At 39.2% G+C, this 20,115-nt stretch overlaps 1 protein-coding gene across 1 annotated transcript in view; it reads right to left on the reverse strand.

Annotated features, from left to right (window-relative positions):
- Positions 1 to 20,115, reverse strand: part of uchl5 (ubiquitin carboxyl-terminal hydrolase L5) — a 32,940-nt gene that overhangs the window by 4,160 nt on the left and 8,665 nt on the right. Inside the window, exons 5-9 of the mRNA XM_061883801.1 lie at positions 17,431 to 17,492; positions 14,571 to 14,701; positions 9,250 to 9,313; positions 6,649 to 6,751; positions 4,691 to 4,804 (exon numbers count right to left, since the gene is read on the reverse strand). Coding sequence (XP_061739785.1) covers positions 4,691 to 4,804; positions 6,649 to 6,751; positions 9,250 to 9,313; positions 14,571 to 14,701; positions 17,431 to 17,492 — 474 coding nt within the window. The remainder of the gene's footprint in view (positions 1 to 4,690; positions 4,805 to 6,648; positions 6,752 to 9,249; positions 9,314 to 14,570; positions 14,702 to 17,430; positions 17,493 to 20,115) is intronic.

Below are 20,115 nucleotides of genomic sequence, written 5' to 3' on the forward strand. Positions count from 1 at the left end.
TGTAGTCTTGTGTAGGTCTACAATCTTGTCCTTAAGCTCTTTTTATAGCTCTTTCCCATTGTGTTGGAGAGGTAGACGGAAGATTCTGTTACTGTGACCCGGGTCAAATTGAGCTTAAGAGTACTTCTCTAAAAGGGACATGACTTATTTGGGTGCTTCATAGGCCGACAATAGGTCTATGAGTGTCACAATTGCTGGTCGGTAGGATATATACTTATTTGTCCTGAATCTAACGCAAATTATTTTATAACCGTGATTTCATGTTTTTTTCTGGAAGTTGTAAACACATTCTGTCTCTCATGGGCACGATAACTTATCACAAAAATCCTACGGAACTGGGGAACAAACTGGACTTACAACACAAGCAATGTCAAACTATGAATCGATTTCAACTATTATACAAACATCGGGCCTGGTTCGAACATAGAGATGAGGGTTATTAATTTGACCTGCTGTTGTACTCTGTCTCAAAGTGTTAAAGGGGAACATTATCACCAGACCTATGTAAGCGTCAATATATACCTTGATGGTGCAGAAAAAAGACCATATTTTTTTTTAACCGATTTCCAAACTCTAAATGGGTGAATTTTGGCGAATTAAACGCCTTTCTGTTTATCGCTCTGGAGGCGATGACGTCAGAATGTGACACAGCCGCCATTTTCATTTTCAACACGTTGTAAACATTGGGTCTCGGCTCCTATTTTCTATGGCACAGAGATGTATGGATAACCTGCAAATGCATTTGCAACGATAGTCAACAAAATCACAAAGATGAGTTTTGTTGATGTTGACTGCCAGCTAATCGATGCTAACATGCTACGCTAATCGATGCTAACATGCTAATTACCGGCGGTGCTAAAGCAGACATGGCACAGAGATGTATGGATAACCTGCAGATGCATTTGTAACTATATTACATTTCCTTCCACCCACATTTAATGCGAAAAAAACACTTACCAATCGACGGATTTAAGTTGCTCCAGTGTCACAAGATGCAAAAGTCCTGATCGTTTGGTCCGCACATTTTACCGGCGATGCTAACGCAGCTATTCGGCCATGCTATGGCTATGAATAGCGTCAATAGCTATTCGCTCAATAGCTTCAGTTTCTTCTTCAATACTTTCATACTCCAACCATCTGTTTCAATACATGCGTAATCTGTTGAATCGCTTAAACTGCTGAAATCCGAGTCTGAATCCGAGCTAATGTCGCTATATCTTGCTGTGGTATTCCCATTGTTTGTTTACATTGGCAGCACTGTATGAAGTCACAGGGAAATAGCCAGTGGTTTTGAAGATAGCGAAAATAAGACACTTTAAAGCTTTATTTAGGGATATTCCGAGACCGGTAAAATTTTGAAATTAACATAAAAAAATACAACAAGCCACTGGGAACTAATTTTTATTGTTTTTAACCCTTTTGAAATTGTGATAATGTTCCCCTTTAACATGTGCTCAATGTTTCCTTACCATTATTGCCATGTTGTCTATTACAATTATTGCTATGTTGTCTATTACCATAGTTCATTCTTCTTATATTGTTGATACAAATTATTGTTACAGTGTAATAATCATTGTTACCTGTGGTAATGCCACTATGATACAACATTTGTATTATAATCCTCCAACAAAGTAACAGTGAAACTCATGGGAATAATCACTGAATGGAGAACTGGGGGTGGGATTAAATAAATCAGGGGTGTCCAAAGTGCGGCCCGGGGGTATTTTTTTTACGGCCCTACGCACATTCTAAATATACGATTAAAAAAATAAAACACAGAAAAAGTGATATAAAAGAGTAAACAGGTGAAATGTGACAAGAAAATGTTCCAATGTTTACTCTAATAACACAAAGCTGCCATGCAGGCTGTTATTTTCTTTAAAAAAATAATAATTAATCAAAATCAATGTCACATTAAATATTCCACTTTGAGATATTTTTGGGGGAAAATGTTACATATTTTGTGTTTGCCATATAAAAAATAATTGTTTTTTTTTCTAAAGAAGGGCCTAATAAGAACAAACAAAAAACAAACAACAATGAGTTATAATTGACAGATGGATCTGAAGTTGATCTCAAGACGATTGTGTTTACAGTGAACAGTAAAAAAAAAAAAAAAAAAAAATATATATATATATTTTTTTTTTTTAATGAGTAAAACTCTTTTGGATCCCCAATAATTTTAGTGCGATTTTTTTTTGTGTCATTGCAAAAATAATAATAAACTGAAATAAATGGTGTTATGTGTTCACATTTTTAAGGCTCCAATTATTCTATAATCTCAAATATTCCACTTTAAAATTCTATTGGGGGAAACTATTGCATATTTTGTGTTTTTTTTTCTCCATAACAAAACAGGGTTTTCTTTGATAAAAACAACTTAAATCTTTAAAAACGTTATATTGACAAATAGACCTAATGTTGATCTAGAGATTTAAACCTTGAATAACAATAATACAAAATGATGACACATTTTAAATATTTTTTGGACAATAATCCTTTGGGGTCCCTGGGATCAAGCCTGAGTGGAGGCCTAAATGTATATTCTTACACATAAATTGTATTGCTTTTTGAAATAAAAACATATCAAAATGGCCCCCACTTACTTAGATTTTTCATTGTGCGGCCCTCAGTGGAAAAAGTTTGGACACCCCTGAAATAAGTAATCTTCTTCCCACTCCCTTTCAGGCATAACTGGACAATCATTGATTACATCACTTTTTGCACTATATTAATTTATATTGTCAACTTTGTACTTTTTATTATTATTATTTGTTTATGTCATTGCCTGGAATAATTTTAAAAAAAGAAGAAAAAAAAAGAAGCTAAAACCCTGGACTGTTCATATCCCTAAAAGGGTGTAAACGTACCAAATCAGCAAGGAATCAACTACCGTATTTTTCTGACTATAAGTCGCAGTTTTTTTCATAGTTTGGACATATAATCGGAGCGACTTTTGTGTGAAATTATTAACATCCATCCATCCATCCATTTTCTACCGCTTATTCCCTTTCGGGGTGGCGGGGGGCGCTGGCGCCTATCTCAGCTACAATCGGGCGGAAGGCAGGGTACACCCTGGACAAGTCGCCACCTCATCGCAGGGCCAACACAGACAGACAGACAACATTCACACTCACATTCACACACTAGGGACCATTTAGTGTTGCCAATCAACCTATCCCCAGGTGCATGTCTTTGGAAGTGGGAGGAAGCCGGGTTCCCTAATTACCGTAAAATATTAAAGAATATTATTTATCTAATTCGCGGAAGAGACCAAGAAAATGTCAGCAATCGTCACACACACGTCGACCAATAAGAATTCGGCGGGGGAGGGTGATGGCAGAAGTGCATTGTGGGTCATGGAATGCTAACTGCTATATGCTACTGCCGTAGCTATTAAAATGGATCATTTCATCGTTGGCGGTAACTTATAAAAACTGAGAAGGGCTCAACAAAAATGGCACCGAAAAGGAAATCATGTACTGCAGATTACAAGCTGGACGTAGTGAAATATGCAGCAGAAAACGACAAGAGGAAGCGGCGCATACCTTTGGAGTTGGCAGAGTTGTTTAGAAGCGACATCGAGGAAGAAGATTTCATGGGATTTATCGATTAGCAGTGACAGATTGTTTGGTAAAGGTATAGCATGTTCTATATGTTGTAGTTATTTGAATGACTCTTACCATAATATGTTAGGTTAACATACCAGGCACCTTCTCAGTTGGTTATTTATGCCTCATATAACGTACACTTATTCAGCCTGTTGTTCACTGTTCTTTATTTATTTTAAATTGCCTTTCAAATGTATATTCTTGGTGTTGGGTTTTATCAAATAAATGTCCCCCAAAAATGCGACTTATTTATTTTATTTATTTATTTCGGCAATCTTCACATAAAACAAAGAACAACAACAAAAAAAAGGAAAACAAAAAAACACTCATTTGAGCAATGATTGAGCCGAAAGGGTGTAGGTTGAAGCAACGCTTATATAAACCTACCCCATCACAACAAGAACAAGATTCAAAAATATATAAAATCTAAAACAAGTTTGCATGTCTATATCATCCACATCTTTGCTTGTTTTGTTCTTAAAACTTTTGACTATGTCCCTGATTTCTCTTTCTACTACTGGTTTTAAAAACATTGTTTTAGGGTTTGGGTTGATATAATCTGCTGCATCTATTTTTGTCCCTTCTACCTTTATCTCTTCTGCTAGTTTCGGTCTAATATTTATAAAATAATCATTAAATGTATTTACTATCATCTCCTTATCCTTAATCATGTTGTTATTTTCCATAAAGTATGGTGGGTATTGATTATCATCAGTTTTATTTCTAATAATACCATTTAATATTTTCCATACACCTCTTATATTATTCTTGTTATATTCCAGTTTATTTATATAATAATCTTTTTTACACATTCTGATTATATTGATTAGTTTATTTTTATATTTATTTTCATTTACTAAAGTTCTATTTTTTATAAATTCCTTATATAAAATATTCTTTTTTTTACAGGCCTTTTGGAGTCCTTTAGTCATCCACGGTTTAAACTCGCCGTACTTTGACTTATACTCCAGTGCGACGTAGATATGTTTTTTTCCTTCTTTACTATGCATTTTTCAGCCAGTGCGACGTATACTCCGAAGCGAATTATAATCTGAAAAATACAGTACTTTGGTACAAACCTTATATCTTTTAAGTTTCAGATTTTCCTCATCAATTAGGAGTTGATACTTGGCGATTTCCGACTGAATGGAGCTTAAAAAGGTGCTGCTCTGATCTGTGTCCATTGGCTCATCCTAGAAAGGAAATACAAGTTAGCATGTATAAATAATAAAGATATTTTTCTTTGCATGATTCCACAGCTGGTTCGAGCACCTTTTTTTCCATCTCTTAAAGGGGAACATCATCACCAGACCTATGTAAGCGTCAATATATACCTTGATGGTGCAGAAAAAAGACTATCTATTTTTTTAACCGATTTCCGAACTCTAAATGGGTGAATTTGGCGAATTAAACGCCTTTCTGTTTATCGGGCTGGAGGCGATGACGTCAGAATGTGACGTTGCCGAGGTAACACACCCACCATTTTCATTTTCAACACATTACAAACACTGGGTCTCAGCTCTGTTATTTTCCGTTTTTTGGACTATTTTTTGGAACCTTGGAGACATCATGCCTCGTCGGTGTGTCGTCGGAGGGTGTAACAACACTAACAGGGAGGGATTCAAGTTGCACCACTGGCAAGAAGATGCGAAAGTGTCTGACGCCAGACCCCCATCGAATGTGCCGGCGATGCTAAGACAGACATGGCACAGAGATGTATGGATAACCTGCAGCTGCATTTGCAACGATAGTCAACAAAATCACAAAGGTGAGTTTTGTTGATGTTGACTGCCAGCTAATCGATGCTAACATGCTACGCTAATCGATGCTAACATGCTATTTACCGGCGGTGCTAAAGCAGACATGGCACAGAGATGTATGGATAACCTGTAGATGCATTTGCAACTATATTACGTTTCCTTCCACCCACTTTTAATGCGCAAAAAACACTTACCAATCGACGGATTTAAGTTGCTCCAGTGTCAAAAGATGCGAAAGTCCTGATCGTTTGGTCCGCACATTTTACCGACGATGCTAACGCAGCTATTCGGCCATGCTATGGCTATGAATAGCGTCAATAGCTATTCGCTCAATAGCTTCAGTTTCTTCTTCAATATTTGCATATTCCAACCATCTGTTTCAATACACGCGTAATCCGTTGAATCGCTTAAGTCGCTGAAATCCGAGTTTGAATCCGAGCTAATGTCACTATATCCTGCTGTGCTATTCCCATTGTTTGTTTACATTGGCAGCACTGTGTGACGTCACAGGGAAATGGCCAGTGTCTTCGCAGGGAGTCGAAAATAAGGCACTTTAAAGCTTTATTTAGGGATATTCCGAGACCGGTAAAATTTGGAAAAAAACTTAAAAGAATACAACAAGCCACTGGGAACTGATTTTTATTGTTTTTAACCCTTTTGAAATTGTGATAATGTTCCCCTTTAAGACCTGTGCTTAAGGCAAACAATACTTGCAGAACTCAAAATCTGTGAAATGGGGGAACATTTAAAAATGACTTCATCTATTGAGTGGTGTTCAGGACAATTATGGACCTGCTTTGCCTCAAGAGCAAAACAACTCAGCATGAACAAAATTGACAATGGAAAAATAAATAAATAAACGTCCCGCATCCATTCACTCCAGGTTGACTGAGAGCAGCAGAAGCTAAAAACAACTTGTGCTGACGTTCAGCACTTGAGGCTTACACAATGCATGTACTGATTGGAGTCAGGATGACTAAGCAAAATGAGACTTTGTATGACAGAAATACAGGACGTTCAGACCACACCCAATGGCGATAATAGCAATGCTTTGAATTACAGAGTAAATATTTCCACCAGGAAAAAGGTCAACAAACCATAGACGTGACTAAGCAATATTTGGTGTAATACTGTATTGAACTTAGATTTCAAAGTTGATTCATAGGAAGGAAATTTTAAGAATGAAAATAATGAAGCAGCAGGAGTTGCAAGTCTAAATATGATTTCAAACTTTCCAAAGTCTTTTTCAACGTTTGTACTGATTGGCTTCATCTTACCTCAGTAAGCTGTGTCTGAAGCTCTGCAATCTTCCTCTCGTATATCATCTTTCGGTCTGACACAATGGCCATTAGGTTGAAACGAATCTCTCCTTCACTGTACCTGAGAAAGAGGCCCTCTTAGTTACAATGAACCGTAGCACATTAAAATGAAAATTGTGTTCATATATATACATATATATATATATATATATATATATACACAGTGGGGCAAAAAAGTATTTAGTCAGCCACCGATTGTGCAAGTTCTCCCACTTAAAATGATGTCAGAGGTCTGTAATTTTTATCATAGGTACACATTAACTGTGACAGACAGAATGTGAAAAAAAAATCCAGGAATTCACATTGTAGGAATTTTAAAGAATTTATTTGTAAATTATGGTGGAAAATAAGTATTTGGTCAACCATTCAAAGCTCTCACTGATGGAAGGAGGTTTTGGCTCAAAATCTCACGATACATGGCCCGATACATTCTTTCCTTAACACGGATCATTCGTCCTGTCCCCTTAGCAGAAAAACAGCCCCAAAGCATGATGTTTCCACCCCCAGGCTTCACAGTAGGTGTGGTGTTCTTGGGATGCAACTCAGTATTCTTCTTCCTTCAAACATGACAAGTTGAGTTTATACCAAAAAGTTCTATTTTGGTTTCATCTGACCAGAAGACATTCTCCCATGTGCTCTCTGGCAAACTTCAGATGAACCTGGACATGCACTGGCTTAAGCAGGGGGACACGTTTAGCACTGCAGGATTTGATTCCCTGTCGGCGTAGTGTGTTACTGATGGTAACCTTTGTTACTTTGGTCCCAGCTCTCTGCAGGTCATTCGCCAGGTCCCCCCGTGTGGTTCTGGGATTTTTGCTAACCGTTCTCATGATCATTTTGACCCCACGGGATGAGATTTTGCGTGGAGCCCCAGATCGAGGGAGATTATCAGTGGTCTTGTATGTCTTCCATTTTCTGATAATTGCTCCCACAGTTGATTTTTTCACACCAAGCTGCCTGCCTATTGTAGATTCACTCTTCCCAGTCTGGTGCAGGTCTACAATTATTTTCCTGGTGTCCTTTGACAGCTCTTTGGTCTTGGCCATAGTGGAGTTTGGAGTCTGACTGTTTGAGGCTGTGGACAGGTGTCTTTTATACAGATAACGAGTTCCAACGGGTTCCATTAATACAGGTAACGAGTGGAGCACAGAAGAGCTTCTTAAAGAAGAAGTTACAGGTCTGCGAGAGCCAGAGATCTTCCTTGTTTGAAGTGACCAAATACTTATTTTCCACCATAATTTACAAATAAATTCTTTAAAATTCCTACAATGTGATATCCTGGATTTTTTTTCACATTGTCTCTCACAGTTGAAGTGTTCCTATGATAAAATTACAGACCTCTGAGATCATTTTAAGTGGGAGAACTTGCACAAACTGTGGCTGACTAAATACTTTTTTGCCCCACAGTATATATACAGAGAACAATTTTAACAGTATTCATTATGATTTGATACAATGAAACAAGGCCAAGTGATTAAATGGTTGAAGAAAATGTAGAGTTATTGTAATAAATTAAATATTGCTATGAATAGGGGTGTAACGGTACACAACAATTTTGGTTAGGTACGTACCTCGGTTTAGAGGTCACGGTTTGGTTAATTTTCGGTACAGTAAGAAAATAACAAAATATACATTTTTGGGGTTATTTATTAAGCAAATTTGAAAAATCCCACCAAAAATATTTTTCTTAGTGTAATATTTGATGTGAAGTAATGGGAACTTTGGATAGGTCAATAATTCATAAAAACATTGATTTTGACTCAATATTATGTTTTGAGCAATGACAGTTTGAAAGAAAAAAAAACATATTTGTTTTATTAGTCAACGTTGCAACTTTTTGTAAATTACATTTAGCCTTTCAGTTTTTTTTATTTCACTTTTGTTTATGTTTTTTTTTATTTTAATAGTATTTTTAGAATGTGCCGTGGGCCTTTAAAACATTACCAGTGGGCCGCAAATGGCCTACGGGGCACATTTTTGACACCTCTGCTATAGATAATAAAAAATTAAATCTGATAAATCTATGGGTAAAAAGCAGAGCCTAGCGACGCATGCACGTTTATCATAACTCTCTCGCTCTCTCTGTCTCTGCCCCTTCCTCACGAATGCTGCTGCGTGGACAATTTGTTTTGTTTTAACCCCTTCTTAACCCTGAACGGACATTGAAAATACACGCAACCTTAACTTAAAATCCCTGAAACCTGAGGCATTTAAGAAACTCCACCCGGACAGCCCCGCAAAAGAGGACATATCCGGTAAAAAGAGGAGGTATGGTCAGTCTATCGTAGCTCGGTCTCTGCTAGCATGCCGTGTGTTGTGCCTCGGTGTGCATTGTTTACACAACGTGCGGTGCGCTACCTAATATGTCCGTGTGGAAAGTCTTTCGGTACACCGCCGAACCGAACCGAACCGAAACCCCCGTACCGAAACAGTTCAATACAAATACAGGTACCGTTACACCTCTAACTATGAGTCAGTCAGGCAATAGGCTTTGAGGGTTCTTGCTGTGCATGCAAGTACATTATGATATAGTCAAAACATGAAAAAAAAAAAAATTACTTCTGTATTCTTTTTTCAATGACTGGACGGACAGCACTGATCCAATCATCTTGGTTGCACACACCTGGTAAAAACAACAGAAAGAAGGATAAATACAATTGTCAAATGTTTAATACCAGCTGTGACCAGAGTTTCACATACATTCATCATGGGCATTTATGTCATTTATACTTTCTGGAAAAAAGACTAATGATATTCACAAAATCAACAGCATAAAATACAGGCTCAACTGGATAGTCTCTTCAGCATTGTGTGGGTTTGTGATGATTGGTGCAGTCTAAATGTTAGATTTTGCAACAGCATTTTTAAAAAGTTGTATTTGTAACAACAAAAAGGACACAATTTCCAAAAAATCTAAACTTAAGGGTGCTTTATTAGCAGCTTAAATTAAACATTGGTTAACTTGACAGCAATTTACCAGTCCCCCTAGGACAGGGGTCGGCAACCCGCGGCTCCGGAGCCGCATGCGGCTCTTTGGCCACTCTGATGTGGCTCAGCTGCACAATCGTCGACCCCCCGATTGTTACGGGGGGGATTCCAGTTCTTGGAGGCTCTTCCGGACATCACCCAGGGTCAAAATTCTTACGTTTTCACTCGGACATCAATATTGAGGGCGTGCCGTGATGGCTTTACTTTTAGCGCCCTCTACATTTTGACGCGTTTCACAAATTAAAGAAGACAATGGTAGCCGCAACCATTCTCGCAAATATCTGCTGGTGGTCACCCATATAACAGTAATAAGGGCGTGCCATGAAGCCATTGCCTTTTGACGCCTTCTACAACATGTAGAGACAGCTTGCCAGTCAAGTCACATTTTGTATGAGGCTCCCGCAGATACACGTACACGACTGAGAGGCATACTGGGTGACACAGAGTACACTGAAGGTTGTGATATAAACAACTTTAACACTCTTACTAATATGCACCGCACTGTGAACCCACACAAAACAAGAATGACAAACACATTTCGGGAGAACATCCTCACAGTTACACAACATAAACGCAACACAACAAATACCCAGAATCCTTTGCATCAATGACTCTACCTGACTATATTATAATAATAATGGATTAGATTTATATCGCGCTTTTCTATTGTTAGATACTCAAAGCGCTCACAGAGAAGTTGGAACCCATCATTTATTCACACCTGGTGGTGGTAAGCTACATTTGTAGCCACAGCTGCCCTGGGGTAGACTGACGGAAGCGTGGCTGCCAGTTTGCGCCTACGGCCCCTCCGACCACCACCAATCATTCATTCATCATTCATTCACCGGTGTGAGCGGCACTGGGGAAAAGGGTGAAGTGTCCTGCCCAAGGACACAACGGCAGCGATTTAGATGTCAATAGGTGGGAAGCGAACCTGCAACCCTCAGGTTTCTGGCACAGCCGCTCTACCCACCACGCCATGCCGCCCACCTCAACCGACACACGGAATGGGGGGCGTTTGGTGCCAGCGGGGTGTATAATAAAGCCAAAAATAGTCATGGATGCATAGAATTCTGGGTAATTGTTAGGTTGCGTTTATGTGTTACAGTGCGGATGTTCACCAGAAATGTGTTTGTCATTCTTGTTTTGTGTGGGTTCACAGTGTGGCGCATATTAGTGAGAGTGTTAAAATTGTTTATATCACAACCTTCAGTGTACTCTGTGTCACCCAGTATGCCTTGCAGTCGTGTACGCGTATCTGCGGAAGCCACATACAACATGTTACTGGACTGGCAATCTGTCTGTACATGTTGTAGAAGGCGTCAAAAGGCAATGGCTTCATGGCACGCCCTTATTATTGTTATATGGGTGACCACCAGCAGTTATTCGCGAGAATGATTGCGGCTCCCGTTGTCTTCTTTAATTTGTGAAACGGGCCAAAATGGCTCTTTGAATGTTAAAGGTTGCCGACCCCCGCCCTAGGAATATTGAGATGCCTGAATTTCTTCCCAAAAAATACAATGGAAAGTGCAGGGGTTTTTGTAGTGGTCTGTTGCAAAAAATTGCAGGAGAAAGTGAAAGTTGCATTCAATTTTTGTGATTTTCCTTCTGTAATTATAATAGAGATATTTGCTGAAAATAAAGTAATCAAGAAATAAATATCAAGAAAAAGACTGATGGAGGCACAACAAAGACTGGGAAGAGCCTGTTGTGTAATGCCAGCAGCTAAAAGCAACTGTGTGAGAACATATACTCGAATATCACCATATAGTCATTTTTTATATCGCAAAGAGAAAAACCCGCGTTATATCGAGTATATCAATATATCAATATATCGCCCAGCCCTACGAGTAAATATAATTAATTACTTTTTAAAAGTAATTCTTGGCACACTGGCCATGAGACCCAGCCCTACTTAACAGTATACAACACAAGTGAGTACACTCCTGGCTACACCTGTATATGTTCCAACATGCAAAGCAAACTGCGGAATTTGTCATGTTCCTGTTTTGCCTGTTTGACTGGTCCTTTCATTTTTTAAGCGAAAATTCCATTAATCCATTTTCTACCACTTATTCCGTTCGCGGAGGGGGGTGTTTGCTGAGGCCTAGCTCAGCTGGATTCGGGCGGAAGGCGGTGTACACCCTGGACAAGTGGCCACCTCATCGCAGGGCCCCAAAACATATTTTTTTAGGTAAATATGGTGCTTTGGGTAAAATTCTGTCATATTAGCTCAGCATTTTTCAACCTTTTTTGAGCCAAGGCACATTTTTTGTGGGAAAAAATGCAGAGGCACACCACTAGCAGCCATCATTAAAAAACGAAACACAGATGACAGTAAAAAGTCGTTGTCGCAGTTGTTGGATATGACTTTAAAGCATAACAAAGCATGCATCACTATAGCTCTTGTCTCTAAGTACCTGTCACATCACACCCTGACTTATTTGGACTTTTTTGCTGTTTTCCTGTGTGTAGTGTTTTACTTCTTGTCATGCGCACCTATTTTGGTGGCTTTTTTTTCTTTTTTGGAAGTTTTCTGTAGCATTTTAATGTCTTTCTTTGAGCAATATTTCCCACATCTACTTTGTTTTAGCAATCAAGACAATTTCAGTTGTTGTTATCCTTCTTAGTGGGGACATTGTTTATTGCCATGTCTTGTTCAGTTGTACTTTGTGGACACAGTCTTTGCTTCACAGTAAGTTTTTGCTGTCGTCCAGCATTATGTTTTTGTTCACTTTTGTTCTGCATAGCCTTCCCTAAACTTCAATGCCTTTTCTTAGGGGCACTCAAATTTTGTTTATTTCTGGTTTAAGCATTAAACACAATTTTACCTGCACACTGCCTACCGCTGTTTCCGACACCTACAAAGCAGTTAGCACCGGCTGCCACCTACTGATATGGAAGAGTATTACAGGGTTATTCTGCCGAGCTCTAGACAACACCGACACTCAACAACAACAACACATCATTTGCAGACTATAATTACTGGTTTGCAAAAAATATTTTTAACCCAAATAGGTGAAATTAGACAATCTCCCACGGCACACCAGATTGTATGTCGCGGCACAGCACAGTGGTTGAAAAACACTGTATTAGTTAATAGATATTAAACATAAATAATTTATGGAAAATTGGAGAAATACAATTTTTGCTCTACTGCAGCAATCAACAACACGGTGACTGCAAACTGTAATTTCTTCACTATTTGTTAGGTTTAAGACAGGACATGGGCAGCACGGTGGAGGAGGGGTTAGTGCGTCGGCCTCACAATACGAAGGTCCTGAGTAGTCGATCTTTCTGTGTGGAGTTTGCATGTCCTTCGCGTGACTGCATGGGTTCTCTCCGGGTACTCCGGCTTCCTCCCACCTCCAAAGACATGCACCTGGGGATAGGTTGATTGGCAACACTAAATTGGCCCTAGTGTGTGAATGTGAGTGTGAATGTTGTCTGTCTATCTGTGTTGGCCCTGCGATGAGCTGGCGATTTGTCCAGGGTGTACCCCGCCTTCCGCCCGATTGTAGCTGAGATAGGCACCAGCGACCCCAAAGGGAATAAGCGGTAGAAAATGGATGAATGGAAAACAGGACATGTGCAGCATCACTCAGAGCTGACTGCAGTCTCCACTTTATAACTTTTACTTGAATAATCACAGAGCCTGACAGCAACATCCCTATATGAGGTAGAAGCACCAATACCGGCCAGAATGTTTGAAACGCGGATTTAAAATCTCTACGAAAGTATATTGTGCTTGAAACCAGTAAAATTTAAGATCCCTATAGAGACAAAACACAGCACCTACATCGATAAACCAATAAGAGTTATTTTGATGGAAAGAGCAAGAACTAAGAACACGATCACACCTCAAATCAAGTATTCTGGTCCGGACCAAAAATCTAAAAAAAAAAGACGCATTAGCTACGTTCACAATTTAGATATTTTTTTTTAATCAAATCCCATCTTTTTATGAAGGCATTAAAAAAAATGCAATGTCGAATGTGGACCCAAAGTGACCCGCAGTGTTTACGGAAGCAAGCATGGCTCGAATTCTTATTCAAAAATTCTAATCAGTCTCAGTCCTGGCGCATTCGTGGAAATTTCAAACATTTAACTAGAGATGTCCGAGAATATTGGACTGACGAAATTATCGGCTGATGAATGCTTTAAAATGTAATATCGATTTCAAAAAGTAAAATTAATGACTTTTAAAAACGCCGCAGTACGTAGTGGTACACGGATGTAGGAAGAAGTACAGAGCGCCAATAAACCTTAAAGGCACTGCCTTTGCGTCCCGTCCCAATCACATAATATTTACGGCGTTTCACACACCCAACTGAACAACTTTAACACTGTTACAAATATGCGCCACACTGTGAACCCACACCAAACAAGAATGACAAACACATTTCGGGAGAACATCTGCACCGTAACACAACCAGACAAATACCCAGAATCCCTTGCAGCACTATCTCTTCCGGGACATTACAATATACACTCCCCGCTACCCCCCTTCCACCTCAATCCTGCCCCCGCCCACTCAACCTCTTCACTGTTTTGAGGCATGTTAAAAAAAATAATGCACTTTGTGACTTCAATAATAAATATGGCAGTGTTATGTTGGCATTTTTTCCATAACATGAGCTGATTTATTTTGGGAAAACCTTGTTACATTGTTTAATGCATCCAGCAAGGCATCACAACAAAATTAGGCATAATAAATGTGCTAATTCCACGACTGTATATATCCGTATCGGTTGATATCGGAATCGGTAATTAAGAGTTGGACAACATTGGAATATCGGATATCGGCACTAAAGCTAGATTCAACAGTACTCACGTAGTGTTGACATCTGTAGTATATGTCCAAAAAAAAAAAAAGATTTTCCCATGCTTACCTAGGTCAATTGGTCCTTCTCGAAGTCCATCCAACTCATAAAGTCGACCATTTACCGGAACATAACTCACAAAGTGAAATGCATCCTCGTCCTTTGCAGAGGACTTGGCATCAAACTCAAACATTTGTTGCCTAAAAATATAAAAAAGTAAAACATGTAATAATGAATTGCCAACAATAGGAAAGAAATCTATTACACAGACTTCAGTGCTAAATGGGATTTCAGTTTTTACTCTGTTTATACTTTGTTGTAGCTAAGGAGAGATGCTAAAAAATAGGGCGCACATAGTAGCTCTTACACCAAGAATAGGGGAGTTTGGGTGACATCCTCTACAGCCGTCTGAAATCAAACTGGCATCTCCTTATCAGCTGGGTACACTACGTCTGCATCGGGACTCAAACTGTGACATTCCCAAAGCCAGATCCTTACATACTGAGCTATTGCCAACTGAATTATAGAAGGTGTATAAGTACCATTCTAACATTTCAGACCAAAACCCAATCCCAATCCTATAAAATTCGTACCCAACATCTAAATTACTGCAAGCAAAAACATTTACGTTCCACATACAGTGGGGCAAAAAAGTATTTAGTCAGCCACCGATTGTGCAAGTTCTTCCACTTAAAATGATCACAGAGGTCTGTAATTTTCATCATAGGTACACTTCAACTGTGAGAGACAGAATGTGAAAAAAAAATCCAGGAATTCACATTGTAGTAATTTTAAATAATTTATTTGTAAATTATGGTGGAAAATAGGTTTTTGGTCACTTCAAACAAGGAAGATCTCTGGCTCTCACAGACCTGTAACTTCTCTTTAAGAAGCTCTTCTGTCCTCCACTTGTTACCTGTATTAATGGAACCTGTTTGAACTTGTTATCTGTATAAAAGACACCTGTCCACAGCCTCAAACAGTCAGACTCCAAACTCCACTATGGCCAAGATCAAAGAGCTGTCAAAGGACACCAGGAAAATAATTGTAGACCTGCACCAGACTGGGAAGAGTGAATCTACAATAGGCAAGCAGCTTAGTGTGAAAAAAATTAACTGTGGGAGCAATTATCAGAAAATGGAAGACATGCAAGACCACTGATAATCTCCCTCGATCTGGGGCTCCACGCAAAATCTCATCCCGTGGGGTCAAAATGATCATGAGAACGGTGAGCAAAAACCCCAGAACCACACAGGGGGACCTGGTGAATGACCTGCAGAGAGCTGGGACCAAAGTAACACATTTTACCATCAGTAACACAGTACGACAACAGGGAATCAAATCCTGCAGTGCCAGACGTGTCCCCCTGCTTAAACTAGTGCATGTCGAGGCCCGTCTGAAGTTTGCCAGAGAGCACATGGATGATACAGCAGAGGATTGGGAGAATGTCATGTGGTCAGATGAAACCAAAATAGAACTTTTTGGTAAAAACTCAACTCGTCGTGTTTGGAGGAAGAAGATTACTGAGTTGCATCCCAAGAACACCTTACCTACTGTGAAGCATGGGGGTGGAAACATCATGCTTTGGAGCTGTTTTTCTGCTAAGGGGACAGGACGACTGATTCGTGTTGAGGAAAGAATGAATGGGGCCATGTATCGTGAGATTTTGAGCCAAAACCTCCTTCCATCAGTGAGAGCTTTGAAGATGAAACGTGGCTGGGTCTTCCAGCATGACAATGATCCCAAACACACCGCCCGGGCAACGAAGTAGTGGATCCGTAAGAAGCATTTGAAAGTCCTGGAGTGGCCTAGCCAGTCTCCAGACCTCAACCCCATAGAAAATCTGTGGAGGGAGTTGAAAGTCTGTGTTGCTCGGCGACAGCCCCAAAACATCACTGCTCTCGAGAAGATCTGCATAGAGCAGGGGTGTCAAACATACGGCCCGCGGGCCGGATTAGGCCCGCGAACAGGTTTTATCCGGCCCGCGGGATGAGTTTGCTAAGTATAGATCCATCCATCCATCCATCATCTTCCGCTTATCAAATTAACCTAAAATTTTCTAACGAAAGAAACAGCTCTTCTACATGTGTCTACTGGATGTTGCAATAACAATACTTTGTATCTCTGGATGATGGTAAATATGTACAAAATAAACCACATTTTATTAGTACATCTGTCGAGGAAAATGCTTAAACTGCATACATGGCATACTGTAATTTGATTTTGATATTTTTTTTATCTTGATAGATTGAAAATGAACACCATTGAGTTGACTGATGAACATTATCACATCATTCATTCAGAAAATACAAATAATGACAAATAAAGATAGAATCCTATTAACCGCAACATGTAAGTGTGAAAAAACATTATGATTTGTACATTTTCAGAATGTGCTTCTTCTATTTTTAAACACAACAATCTGAAGGTGTCTTTATTTTTAAGTTATCGTGCAGGGATTTTACCAGTCCGGCCCACTTGGGAGTAGATTTTTCTACATGTGGCCCTCATCTAGAATGAGTTTAACACCCCTGGCGTAGAGGAATGGGCCAAAATCCCAGCTACTGTGTGTGCAAACCTGGTAAAGACCTATAGTAATCGTTTGACCCCTGTTATTGCCAACAAAGCTTACATTACAAAGTATTGACTTGAATTTTTGTTATTGACCAAATACCTATTTTCCACCATAATTTACAAATAAATTCTTTAAAATTCCAACAATGTGAATTCCTGGATTTTTTTTTCACATTCTGTCTCTCACAGTTGAAGTGAACCTATGATGAAAATTACAGACCTCTGTCATTATTTTAAGTGGGAGAACTTGCACAATCGGTGGCTGACTAAATACTTTTTTGCCCCACTGTAGTAGTGTTTTCGGTAAAATCAATCAAGCACACCTGTTCCAGTTAAGACGTAAGCAGGAAGTTACCTGGCAAAGCTGTTGTGAACTTGTCTTATAACTTCAGAGTTGCTGAGAGCCAAACCTTTCATCTGAAAGCAAAGAAGATGCAGGATTATACAAAAGTCTCCTAATAAAAAGCATGTGATTATGAAGGGCTTGTGCAAAAAATATTGTCTATCAACAAACTTTATATACAATTATTGCTGTCTGGCTTTTAAGCTATTAATTACAACTATATATATAATTTGTTACTACTTATTGAAAGTACATTGTGTTTGACTGATTTAAGGTTTAGTGTTAGAGATGTCCAAAAATATCGGCCGATAAACGCTTTAAAATGTAATACCGGAAATTATCAGTATCGGTTTCAAAAATGTACATTAATGACTTTTTAAAACGCCGCTGTACAGAGCAGTACATATCCGGTAAAACACGGACGTAAGGAGAAGTACAGAGCAGTTGTGTCTCCTAGTCAGCAGCCCCTCCCCTCTCCCACACAATACAGGAGTTGACGACTGCAGCATGACAGGTTTACTAGCGACGCTTGATGACCTCATCAAACTGCCGCGAGCGGAGCATAACATTAGAAAGAGTGTGTTGTTGCCGGTGCTGTAGCCGTGGCTAAATAGCCAGCGAGGTCGGTGACTGACTAACAACACCATGTATATGGTTTGGGATTATTAAAAAGTGTGTCTGACGGATACAAAACTGGCAATGACTGCAAAAAGTTGGTTATGCGAGGAGGAACCAAGACGTCTTCCTTTAATACGAGCAATTTGATCTCCCACCTCTTCAAGAATCATAAGGAGATACACGATGAGTACAAGCGGAAGACAGATGAAAAGCAAACACCGAAAAAGAGTAGTACCACACAGTTGTCGCTTAAAGACTCCGCCCAAAGGGACAAGCGGTAGGAAATGGATGGATGGATGGCTGACGGCTAGGCCACTTCAAGCACTCACCACTAGCTTGCAGCACATTTGTGTTACTCATACAAATACGTTAGAGCAGGGCAGATTGAGCCCAGTTCATAATTTCCTGTTATACAGTATACCAGGCAGTCTCCCAAACTCCCAAATATGCATTATTTCAGGCATTATTAGCCAGTTTTCATGTGTGGTGTAGGAGTTATGTTTAAATAACTGTCATATTGAGTGTTACAGTATACAGTCATATTGAGTAAAATCTCATTTTTGTATTTGCAAACCATAGAAAAACAACTGTATCTAGTAAAACTCACACGTATTCAAAATCACAGGCATTTTTAGACATTTTGGCCTTCATTGTTTTTGTAGCTGTTGTTTTGAGGCATGTTTAAAAAAAATAAAAAAATAATGCGCTTTGTCAAAGTCAAAGTATAGTAATTCCCATAGTTGTAATGGGTCTCAGGATTATCTCAGGGAGAGCATGTCCCAAATTCCAAGTGGTTTTGAGGCGTGTTAAAAAAAATAATGCACTTCGTGACTTCAATAATAAATATGGCAGTGCCATGTTGGCATTTTTTTCCATAACTTGAGTTGAAGTTGCTCTTGTATTTTGGAAAATCTTGCTTTTGATTGATTGATTGAAACGTATTAGTAGATTGCATAGTACAGTACATATTCTGTATAATTGACCACTAAACGGTAACACCCGAATAAGTTTTTCAACTTGTTTAAGTCGATTTATATATATATATATAAAGGTTGATTGGCAACACTAAATTGGCCCTAGTGTGTGAATGTGAGTGTGAATGTTGTCTGTCTATCTGTGTTGGCCCTGCGATGAGATGGCGACTTGTCCAGGGTGTACCCCGCCTTCCGCCCGATTGTAGCTGAGATAGGCGCCAGTGCCCCCCGCGATCCCGAAAGGGAATAAGCGGTAGAAAATGGATGGATGGATGGAACTTGTTTAAGTCGGGGTCCATGTTAATAAATTAATGGTAAATTTACATTGCTTAATGCATCCAGCGGGGCTTCACAACAAAATTAGGCATAATAATGTGTTAATTCCACGACTGCATATGTTGATATCGGTTGATATCGGAATCAGTAATTAAAAGTTGGACAATATCGGAATGTCGGATATTGGCAAAAAAGCCGTTATCGGACATCTCTAGTTTAGTGAAGTGAAATGAATTATATTTATATAGTGCTTTTCTCGAGGGATTCAAAGCGCTTTACATAGTGAAACCCAATATCTAAGTTACATTTAAACCAGTGCGGGTGACACCGGGAGCAGGTGGGTAAAGTGTCTTGCCCAAGGACACAAGGGCAGTGACTAGGATGGAGGAAGCGGGAATCGAACCTGCAACCCTCAAGTTGCTGGCACGGCCACTCTACCAACCGAGCTATATAGTTTAGAGCACTATATTTATTGCATTACCCATGAGCAATTACTGATAAACACATTCAGGTGAAACTCGAAAAATTTAAATATCGTGCAAAGGTTTGTTTATTCCAGCATTTTGATTTACAATGTGAAACTAATATATGACACGGGCTTATAACATGCAACTCAAGATATTTCAATCCTTCTTTTGATATACCTTATTATCTACCATGTACTGTATCGGGGCCCAAGCTTATAAACTATTACAGCTTCCAGGGAGTTTTCCTTTTACAAAGCACTTACAAATCATATACAATTGTTAAAAGTGTTTGGACTTTTATAATGTTCTGCAAACAAAGAAATAATGATGGTCAAGTCTATGGCTTGAACTGAAAAATCACA

This window comes from Nerophis ophidion, linkage group LG22 (assembly GCF_033978795.1).
Source record: "Nerophis ophidion isolate RoL-2023_Sa linkage group LG22, RoL_Noph_v1.0, whole genome shotgun sequence".
Taxonomy (NCBI): domain Eukaryota; kingdom Metazoa; phylum Chordata; class Actinopteri; order Syngnathiformes; family Syngnathidae; genus Nerophis; species Nerophis ophidion.